Source organism: Helicoverpa zea, chromosome 4, assembly GCF_022581195.2.
Source record: "Helicoverpa zea isolate HzStark_Cry1AcR chromosome 4, ilHelZeax1.1, whole genome shotgun sequence".
Taxonomy (NCBI): Eukaryota; Metazoa; Arthropoda; class Insecta; order Lepidoptera; family Noctuidae; genus Helicoverpa; species Helicoverpa zea.
In genome coordinates, this window is record NC_061455.1 from 4,870,019 (window position 1) to 4,882,073 (window position 12,055).

Sequence of the window (12,055 nt, forward strand, 5' to 3'; positions counted from 1 at the left end):
AAATATCCCAGCTTACCGAAACTACTAGAAACCGCGATATCGCTAAGACTAGCAGTCTAGTCTTCGGAATTATTTACCTAAGCTGTTGAGACAGTGGAAGAGGCCACAATCTCTGGAGCCACGATCGCCAATTTATCATGGCATCTGAGCTGGAGGGGATATTCTTAAAAATATAGCGATTTCTTATTCAGCAAGAATTTTGTTTGTACCTTTGAGTGTTATTCCGTGTTCTTTTAATGTGAGACAAAAAACGGGTGTGGGGGTTTTTGTTCTTATTTTTAATACGGTATTGATATTTTTATACATGTGAATTATGACAAATATTCCCCATAAAGGTAGGTAGGAAATACTAAACACATAAGGTATTCCCCTGCACAAGCATAATGCACTTTGAACTGCATTTAAGCGGTAAGTATTGCCTGGGTGCTTGGGATCTTTTGGTGTAATCTTCCTGAATTCTGCAAAATATTAATAAAATCTTAATAATAATTTAATACGATGATTTCATACTTAATAGTTTTGTCGTAAAAGAAAATATTATTTGTGCAGATTTTCCGAATTAAAGTTACCCAAAAATGTAACAAATTTTCTTAAATTGATGAAGACAAATGTCCTGAAATACATAAATAAATGAAGCTATAAATATAAATGAGAGACCAAAATAAATGCGGTCCGTGATTCGAAGATACACCCCGGTCGAATGCGCTCGGTCCGAAACTCCGAACGTTCGATTGAATACGTGCCTTACTTACTATTCTGCGATTTGTGGTCCACTATAGATATACGTACATACATACATGTGTTATATACTTAAGTACATTGTTATCTGCCTGGACTTATTTCTGCTTAGCGCAGTGTCTAGTCCAACTGGATGCAGCTGAAAACTGGTTTTACTAGTAGATAAGTATTTAAGGGCCTTACGTGCGACGATTCTTCAAGGTGTATATCCTTTGGGCTCACTTGAGCAGTGAAGATCTTGAATATAAAAACATACTCTTCTATACGAACTCTTTTGTATTTAAATGATTTCCCCCAAAATTACCAGTTTCATAAGCAATCATCATTAAAATCCTATTTAATTTTCCCATTCAGTACATTCGTCCGTCGTGTATTTAGCAAATATAATGAACTATTTCGCCGACTTCGGGACTATAATCAAATGCTGTAAGGCGGAACTGGGGACCCGATGAGATTAGCAGACGAGACCAGAAAGTTAATGTTGTTAATGCCTAAGCGAATTGCTTGAAGGAAATTGCGTTCCACTTGGGATAAAATTTGGTTGATTGGGCACTGGGTTACAGGTTTTTATAACCATGTATTTTTTGAGATGAATGACCCAATTCAGCGGTTCCCGAATTCTTTTGGCTTCGGAACCCTTTTCGTTTCACGATTTTTCGGCGGAACCTTAGCTTAAGTAAGAAGTAAACTAAAGACGTAAATACACTTAGGTACGGTTCGTGGCGCGTGGTAGCGCACCAAATGGTTATATGGTTAGAGACATATTCATTATACTCAGGCGTAGCATGGCTATCTGCCACACGGGCCAGAAAACAACTTAGCCGCCCTTGACTTTGTGTATTATGTGAATAGTTTTCAGTTTGACTACTGACAAAGTGACAAAGTAAACGCAAAAAGCAATAGATTGGGTTTGGGGCGAGCGAACGCGATTTTTTTGAACTAAAAGAAGAAGTTCCAAGCACCCGCTAGCATTGAAAGACATTCAGCGGTAGCCGGTATCGCGAGCGAAGCGAGCGCGATTTTTTTTTAGTTTAAGTACCTACACAAAATAAACAAAACCACTGTAAATTAATAAGGTCTCAAAAAGTACAATATCCACTCAAAAAAGCAAATGCAAATGAATACCTAAGCAGCTAGCGAAAAAAGCGCTATTGCTTTTTCTGAACCAGAGGAATAAAGAATAAACATCGTCGCGAGCGAAGCGAGCGCGAAATTTTCGGATTCGCGGAGGTGCAAAAATTGAAAATAATGTCACACTTTGATTCATGGTAAATATAGCCACTGGAAATACTCGTATGCCGTGTCATTTCACGTTCTGTCAAATGAATGAAAACGTATAATCCTGGCGATGAAATAAGCCCAAAAAATGCGGTGATTTTTGGCCGACTCGCTACCTGCTTTTGCCGATCGCCGAAGACCTGGAGGTATTAAGTTAATCCACAATTTGTAAAAAACGGGATTAAATTATCTGCTACCGTGGCCTTACCTCGCCACTTGTCGCGAAAGTACGAGACTTACACTCCCGAGTGGTACCCACCTACATGGTGCCTAAATGGAATTTTGGAATGAAATATTTAAAACAATTTAATTGAAAATGAATAATAATTTAATATTGTCAAAAGTGAAACGATTTACCATATGGAAATCTTGAATTTTCCACGGAACCCCTTAGGGCCTGTCACGGAACCTCAGGGTTCCGCGGAACCCCATTTGGGAACGGCTGACCCAATTGACAAGGTAAGTCGTTTTTGAGAATATACGTGTAGTGTAGGTAGATAAAAATATGGCTAAGGAAAGTCCAGAATAAATCTTAGTTTTGAGAATCAAGGAAAATTTCGCATATTGTGTATGCCTACCTCATTAAACTATATCGTTGGTATAAACTAAACAGTGCCATTAAAAAAAAATAACAAGCGTATGTTTTGACATCACATGAATTCGATATCATAATCGATTGCAGCCAATTTCCTCGAACCTCCATCACGGTGACATATTTAGAGCGGAACTGTGTACGATAAACCTATCGATAAAATAAAAAGGAAAAGTCGAATTTAAGTTTAAAGCGATTAAATATCAATAAAAAATATCTGTTAACTGTCTGCTTGTAATTCTTTTTTTGATAACATCTGATTCTAAGGGACGACTTTTCGACTGCTAGGTAAGTTTTATCTGAAGAATATGTTTGACGTTTTGACAGCTGCTGTGTAGAAAATATGTCAGACCGCCATATTAATTCCTCAGAAGTAATCTGATGATTGTAACAACGTGTCACTTAGCACAAATGTAAACCTATAATTTAGTTCCTATTTTCATTATAGCAATTTTCTTTATATTCTAATAGTAACGCTCACCCGTTTCCCAAGTTTGAAACCGTATCGAATCCAAACGATTCCAATGCGACGAAAACAAAAAGGTCGAAACCTATCAACACAGCGGCTTACAGTTCACAATATTTAATGATAAGTCACATAAAAACTATACAGAAAAGAACCTGACTTCAACAGATTTTTTGTGTATATTTAAGCTTGGTTTTGTACCTACAATAATTTTTGCCACACGGGTAAATCCGTGAGTCATTCTGCCGGTCGGATCTTGGGAAATGTTCATATCTATGTGAGGTGTATGCTCGCGAACAAGTATATCCAGTTATGTGTGTAGAGACAGCATCAGAAATTATCTATAGGTAGTGCTAAAATCTGAGAAAAATAATAACACTAATAATTTACAGTGATATGTGAAAAATAGTTTGGTAGCTCACTAAAAAGGTCATTTTATATCAGCTTTGATTTTTTTGTTATATTTTGGTATAACATTCTTATCATTAGACTCAGTTATAAGGTCATAAATATTACTCGTGTATGAGATTACTTTAATTAATGTTAATCTTCCATGCCTTTTTGTGTTAACGACTCTTCTCATTTAATATTTTTTCGGAAACAGAATTAGATGTATCTAATTTGTTTAGGGGTTTCCACAATTCGATTAATGTATGTCAACAAAGATCATAGTAAATTCCTGCCATAGAAAAATACCCGAAAGATTTAATGGTACTCGCGTCAGGACCAGTCAAAAAATCGCGTCATGTATAATTTAGTTGACGTAAACATGTATAATTGTATTAATGATTAATATTTACCGTGCGGACGGTACTAGGAACAACAAAACTACGTATTCGTTAGTATTTAATGTACGGACTTGACCTCCAGCAACCAGTATACGAAGTCGACCAACCAGCTGTGGTCGCATCACTATTATTTATTTATTTTATCAAACAAATTATAGTCAAACAAAACTTAGTTATACATAGGACATACAAGTGATGACAGTGTTTTTTTAATACAAAAAAAAGTGAAAAATAGTTATAAAAAAATGTGGTTCAGTTCAGTGTTTTTTGTTTCTACACTAATTTGGAGTAATGTCCGTAAGTATCTGAACGTAAATGACAAATAATCACAAGCGAATTTATACTTTAGTCATCACACATAAAGGTTATATTCGAATATTTATTTTTTTGGTGTTCTGAACAAAATATTTTGAACAAACGTAGTGTATGCAACAAAAATTAGATGAACAGATCAAGTCACGTTGTTATAAAATCGCATAACGTGATTTGAGTGAAGATAAAGATAGTTAAGATCCAAAGACTATGGTAATAATATGGATTGATTACATTTAATAAAGCTGTAACAAGGAACTAATTATAGATAGTGAGAATGTAAAAAACATCTCGTTATATTAGCATACTTCAATATTATTTTTATTTACCTCAAAAAAAAGTTGTTTATACTTTATTTTGTTGCTGTTCATAAGTCTATAATCATCATCATCATCATCATCAGCCTACCGCAGTCCACTGCTGGACAAGTCTATAATGTCATACAACAAATCTATGTTTTAACTTTTCTGTTTTTTTTTCTTGATTAATTAGTGATTATTGTTGTCAATTGATTGTTTATTTTATTTGAAAATATAAATGAGTGTGTAAAAATAAACACATACGTAAACAACTTCTATAATATCATATTTAAGTATTTGAAAATCCTAGCCCGTCTTACGTTCGAAACTAAAGTCAATACCAGACATCCTTGTTGCAATGTTAAGATAGTGGTTTGATTGAGTTCATCGTATGAATACAAATGAAAGTACTTATAGGAAATGTTTCTCACGACCACAATGCAATTTTGCATACTAGTGGGAAGCTGAATTCGCACGGCTGCCGATGATCTAAAACTTACTGGATAGACTGCAATTCTTAAAGTGTAATGGTATGTTGAGTCCATCATAGTATACTGAAGCATATATCCTTTCATCCGCACAGATTTAAGTCTATTCAATAATAACAAAATACTGAAATAAACACAACATTTCTGCATGGTAAAGGTACTACTTAACTAGTGATGTATTAGGGGATTTCCAATGCACCATATTTGTCGAACTCATAAATTAGACTATACATGTACCTATTTTGGTGTCATTCACTGCTACTTCAAAAATGAATGGTAAAGAACACAACACCTTATAATTAACCTTTCAATTACTGTTTAAAGCATATAAATATATTTCTGCTCATTATAAGAGGGATCTTAAAGGATACCTTGATAAGGCTTTCCAAGGATCGAAGTCTATAGACCTTTCAATATAAAACCATAATGTGCGAAAGAAATAAGCATAAAAAAGTGTAGTTTCAAGTCTTTACGCCTATCCAAAACTTGTTTGTTTAATGCGTCAATAGTGTATACTTGGACACAAGTTATTTTGCTATTTTTTACATTTACCTACTGTACTGTGAACTGGTTTTCAGTTCGTAATTGCATTATACAAAACTGTTACTTACTGGTGTCAATTGGTCCTGTCTATGCTTTATTAACTTTCAGTTGTTTTTCGCACAGAATTGCTTTAATTTGATTTTGTTTGAATTAAATATAAGTACTTTAGTTCGTATGTAAATCAATATGTCTCATTGATAAAAAAAAAATGTTTTTTTAGGTAAACATCAACACGAGATAAGTTGATGAATTATGTATTTTTAAGTAAATTACTGTTTTTTTTACAAAGAAGAAATATTCCTAAGGATAACTAAGAGACTGATGGTCACTTGGAAATTCCAAGATTCACCACGTGTCATATCAATAATGACCTAAGAGCACTTAGTTCACTGAAATAAATAGAAGTATGACATCCATGTTTGTCTATATATATAATTTACACAATTTATATAATTTAATTGGGCTGATAGGCTCGTACTTATTTCATATATTTCGTATAGCTTACGATTAAGCAAATTAACATTAAAAAATACATATAAGTTGTTATATCGAAAATAAATCTGTATACGTAATTGGGTCTTGAGATAAGGGTCATAAAACAAAAACAAAAAAGTCACTAACAAAATAGTATGTAATTTAAGACTATCTACGACGTTATAACAGAATCCTAGTAAATCAAAGATTTCAGTAGCCACTGTCATTTGGAAACCCTCAATTAAATTGGAAACCATTTTTAAAGCCGTTGCTGTATAATTTATTTCATAAATAAGCAGTAAAGTAAAGTAACAACGTTTTCTTGTATATTGTAGGTATTACTAAGATAATAATAGTGTTAACATTTCCTTATTATGATACTAAGATACTACACTGGGGTTATCGCATTAAAACGAGTCAACGGGTCATTTCAAATTAATAAAAAGCAGTCTTTTATAACAGTTACAACGTTAGATCACTTAAATATGGTAAATGAATTGTTTTGATAACGTTGGTAATGTTCAAGGAAAATTTGTTACTAAAAACAAGTTATGTTTAAAATGTTTACCGATAGTTCTTTCTGGCGATCTAATTTGTGATATTTTGAAAAATAATTCAAACGGAAATTTGAACTTGGGCAGAACCACCTAAATTAAAATACAATTTTGCATACCACGCAGTACCAGAAGCAGCAATATTTTTTCTTCAATTTTCTATCTAACTGCTCCTGCGTTTGATTTTTCCGGCGGCAGTGTCCCGTCAAACGGTTCAAAAAAAGCGCACGAAACAGGAGTACACCGCTCCTTCTATAAAAGAGAACGTATAAAACTCTGCAATTTCACTGGAAAAAAGTAGACATTACGGAAAAAGGTAGCAATATGCTAAATCTATACCTCCACCCGTTTATTCTTTACATAAAATACCGAAAAAGCCGAAACTCATTTGTGTGTCTGGTGATACGCTAATCAAAAATGTTTTAGGGAAAAAAGGTGAATGACTTCTTACGACATACGGTGGGATTTTTTCTCAGAATAACAAAACAATTAAAGTTCAATGTTTTTTTATTAAGTTATGATATTTCAATATGCATAATGTATATCTGCCTCTTCCGGGGTTGCGGGATTATTTGAAAGAGTTACCGCGGCCCTGGTACATAAAAGGCCTTAAGAAGGAACATGGCAGGTTTTAGTCAGTAAGAGTCTGACACTCCCTCACGATGCACCCACAGTGAGAGGGGTTATTTGTTGACTCCCATGAGAAAAAAAGATCTGCCCTTTTGAGGAAAGTGTTATTACCACGGAGGAAAAAAGACTAGGCTATTACCCACCTACCGATTTTATATGTATATGTACTCAGACCTTTTTAATGAGACTGCATCTATCTCATTAATAAATTAACGTAATTTCTCTTCTTTTATAGACAGTCAAAGCAGCTGCGTCACACCATTGGGAAAGACCAGTAATTGCGTGTCTCTCTATGACTGTTCTGCACTCCTGACTGCCTTCGAGCAGCGACCACTGCCAAACAGTGTCGTCAGCTTTCTGAGGAGATCACAATGTGGCTTCGAGGGCTATGTGCCCAGGGTCTGCTGTGGCCCGTTACCACCTGATGAGAATGTGCAACCAACGCCTAGGCCAACGGTAAGTGTCCCGAAGGAATTATGTCTGTATTAATATTATATGGAGGAAATCTTTGTTTGTTTGGAATTGATAAACTCAAAAATACTAGACCGATCTTAAAAATTCTTTCACCATTAGAAAGCTTCAATATCTGCGAGTAAGATAGGCTTCATATTTATACGAGCAGTAACTCCCACGGGACGCGGATGATACCGAGGAAAACGGCTAGTTGCAAATAATAACAGAGTTTCTGAAGTAGGTAAAAATCTAGTCTTGACAGTTGATGATAGTCTTGCTAGATTATCCAGTTACTATATTTACTGCTTAAATGTCTTTGGCTTTTTTTATTATTTTTGTGTGTGTGTAGTGTAGATACAATGTTTAATATTACTAACCATAAATAGCCCATAGGTGACCTGTCACACTATATATCATTAAGAGGAAATAAATCCCAAGGCGTTATAAGCTTGATAACCTTTTCCTTAAATGGTTTCCATAACAGTTGATCCTTGTTCGGACAGAACCGGAATATGTGTATAACTTTGAAGACTTCTCACCTATACTTATATGGACGTATTTTTTACACTAAAAAACATGAGGAGCTGCTAACATATTTGGTTGTACCTATTGAATGTTTAAAAATAAACATAGGCTACTTTTTACTAGGTTGAGGAATTGAGTGAAAAGGCGTGGAATTACTAGTGATAATATATAAATGACTTAGATTTTTCAATCATCAGGAATAAATATGGCGGATTGACATATTTTCTATACAAAAGCTGTCAAAACGTCAAACATATTCTTCAGATAAAAGGTATATCTGGCGATTGAAACACCAGCCCTTATAAATATGTAGACTCAAATCACAATATTATGATTGCACTTTGTAAATAACAAATGACTAACAAAACCTGCTTTTCTAACTAACACAGCCGCGTCCAACCCAGGCTCCGACCGAGGGCAGCAGCGAGGTGTTCCAAGAAGACTCGTCACCAGCTCCGAGGAACCAGTGCGGAGTGGACACTAACGGAGACAGGATCTACGGAGGAACGTTCACGGATCTAGATGAGTTCCCTTGGATGGCCTTGTTGGGGTATCTTACTCGTGAGTACCCGTATTTAAATGGTTTTACCAAAATTGAATATTGTATATTGTATACTTGTACACTATAAATGTTCTTTTTCGAAAGACTTCATCATCAAAAGTTCATTTTGGATTTGGATTGGTAATGAAGATTGTAATTCTATAGACTGACTGGGTTGAAGGGACACAGGACATATTGTGACAGCTAAACGTGTCTTTACAGCTAAATGTGTATTTTATGATCGATAGACTGTAGAATTCTAATAATACAAATTGATACGATTGATGTGCAATACCTAGTAATAAAAAAGTCATTGACTTGAAGATTTTTGAAGACTGCAGTAAAACCTTTTGTTCAGTCTTTAAAAATATATTCGCTTAAGTGTTCTTGAATTGATTGTTGGTCGTCCTCGCTCATATAAGGCAAGTGCATTAAACCAAGCTTCGGTAGAACTTGTATTCCCTAGAGGGCCATTTAAGTAATTGATGTCCACTTGTCGTCCTTGCCCCATCTCAGCCTTTAAAACCTCTTTAATGTTGCAGACGATTTTTAAATGACACTTTTTTATAAGTTGATAAAGTTTATAAAAAGTCTTTTATCGAAATTATGATAAAATTATATATTTTTGTAATGGAGCTTATCTGTGAAAGTGATACCAATAAATAGGTACTTATCCTCCACGGCTTCATCGGCCTACCGAGAGATATCTCTCACCCGGATAAATTTTTATAGACGTAGCCTATGTTTTTTTCAGGCTGTAAACTATGAATGAACCAAATTCCTTTAAAATTGATTCAGTAATTTTGGCGTGATGGGTAGGAGTCCTATTCATTTTCTCACCAAAACTATGTTTTGATTTCTCCAGGCAAAGGAACGACTTCATACCAATGTGGCGGTGTTCTGATCAACCATCGGTATGTCCTGACCGCTGCTCATTGCATCAAGGGAGCTATAGAAACTGAAGTGGGGAGCTTGTAAGTATTCTTTTCTTTAATATCAATTTGGTCTTGCTCCATTTATCCTTCCTTCGTGGTCTATATTACCTTAATAGTTACTTAGAATTAATTAATTAAAAATTTTATTGGGTTGGTTCACACAGTTCAATTTGTGTAAAAGGAGTTTAGCTATAAGATAGAATCTGTTCATGGACCAAGTAGGTTACTGAAGTTCTTCAGAGATATGATGATCGCCCTGATACTTCATTTTTTTAATGCCCCGTGTACTTTTAAAAATTAAGCACGTGTGAAACAATATTGTGGTGTCGAAAGTTACCAAGAAAATCATCTTTTATTACTATGTATGTATTTACAGTAATAATTATAGCCTTCAATTAAACAAAATTACTACTTACAACTACTACATAAAACAAACTATAGACACAATTATACTTTAGATATAAGAAACATTAATTTACAAATTCCTCAATTGACAACTGTCAACTAAAATTAATTTCACATTCTTTTCCCAGAAAAACAGTCCGCCTAGGCGAATACGACACGCAACAAGACGTGGACTGCGTAGACTCCGTCTGCGCGGACAGTCCGCAAGAGATCAGGGTGGCTTCCGCGTACGCGCACCCCGGGTACATCGACAAGAACAAGAGCAGAAGAGACGATATTGGTATCGTGAGGATGGCCGGCAGAGCTCGTTACACATGTATGTATTTTATTTTTAAATATTTTTTGAAATATATTAATAGCGATTACTGACTGTCATTGATGTACCATTTTATGTTCGTTTTTTAAATATCTATCGCTACTGTCATTTGTCGATGGTTACAAATTGCCAGTTTATGGTTAGTTGTATTGGAGATTCGAAAAACAATTGACAATGTCTGATGTTTTCTATTTGTTATGTTGTACACGAGGATTTTTAATTAAAAGTCCAGAATATCTCATAGTACTTATTGTTTAGGATGATTATTTGTTTCGAAACTTATTTTGAGTGTTATGATTTAAAATCATGGGCAATTCGTACATTGTTTTATAGATACAATTTGACGTGATGAATATTATCTCTGTATCCTGGATGAAAATTGCCTTTATTTATAAGTATGTTTTTTCCTTCACAGACTACGTCCAGCCTATCTGCTTAGTAGACAACAGAGTACGTTTAGATACCGGCAACGATGTTCACGTGGCTGGATGGGGAAAAACCCTCAACGGTACGTATTCATGACAATTACTAGGTATCGATTTCCAACAGTAACATTTCGACGAAAGGAATTTACAATCAATTCTCATACACCTGGGTTTTACGTATAGTTTTTGAATGCAAGGTCGATCGGTTGTTTTTTTTTTATTTGACTGATGTCGAAGGAAGTCTTGTCCCAGGCGTTTATTGGATCATAGAAGCAATTTTAAAACTATGTGTGTATATGAATTGGCCAAATGTAGCTTTTGGCACATATTACACGGGATAGAGAGAAATATTATACTATTCATAGATTTATTTCGTTAGTTGTTTGGGTAAGTGCTGAACCGCAAGTCGTTCTTAAAATATTGGTCATATTAAGCGGAGACTATTATTTTTTTCATATTGTTCCCCGAAGTTTATAGAAGTCTATAGAATCACGAATAAAAACCAATATAAACCATGTTTCTTCTAAGAAATTATACTGAATTATAATACTTACAGTTTGTAATGTAAGTTGTAAACAAGGTTTTTCCCTATCTTGTTATCAATCACGTGTATCTTTTATAGTGAGGTTAGAGGTTAGCGGGTGGGATCATTTCGTTAAATTAATTAAAATATGCTTTACAATTGCATTTTAATGCAGCGAAAGCATCAACCTACAAAATATAATTTTGATGTAATCTTAAGATGTGTTTTTAAAAGACACCATATGTAGGTACTAATTTATCTCTATACGTTAATAATATCTACTACGTTAATTAATTTATTAATTAATAATAAATTTTCTGTTACAGGACGCAACAGCCCCGTCAAACTAAAGCTCACTCTTCCGATCTTCGACAAGGATGACTGCGTCAGCAAATACAGAACTCTTGGAGCCATGCTTGGAGACAACCAGATATGTGCTGGAGGTGTCTTCGCCGAAGACGCCTGCAGAGGAGACTCAGGTGGCCCCCTCATGAAGCGAAGACCTGAGGGTATCTGGGAGGCAGTAGGAGTGGTTTCCTTCGGCTACGGCTGCGGCAGGGACGGATGGCCAGGAGTCTACACCTCAGTAGCTGGGTACATTGACTGGATCAAAACTACGCTACAAAACACGAATGTCTAATGCCATATAACTAGTCTGCGTGAAACACGTGCAGCCAAAATTCTTTTACTTTCTCACTCATGTTAAGAGTTTTGGTCTACTGATGATGTTGTCTATAATTTTAGTGAAATATATTTTTATTTTTAAGTAA

At 34.9% G+C, this 12,055-nt stretch overlaps 1 protein-coding gene across 2 annotated transcripts; it reads left to right on the plus strand.

Annotated features, from left to right (window-relative positions):
* Positions 1-3,954: 3,954 nt before the first annotated feature.
* Positions 3,955-12,055, plus strand: LOC124630034 (phenoloxidase-activating enzyme 1-like). Of its 2 annotated transcripts, none has more exons than XM_047163739.1 (7): positions 3,955-4,159; positions 7,398-7,618; positions 8,530-8,701; positions 9,547-9,655; positions 10,150-10,337; positions 10,753-10,845; positions 11,612-12,055. In XM_047163739.1, exons 1-7 carry the CDS (start codon positions 4,108-4,110, stop codon positions 11,923-11,925), a joined length of 1,149 nt encoding a protein of 382 aa, XP_047019695.1. In that variant the 5' UTR covers positions 3,955-4,107; the 3' UTR covers positions 11,926-12,055. The 2 variants fall into 2 exon arrangements, with proteins under 2 accessions (XP_047019695.1, XP_047019696.1); XM_047163740.1 differs by having other exon boundaries at positions 8,545-8,701.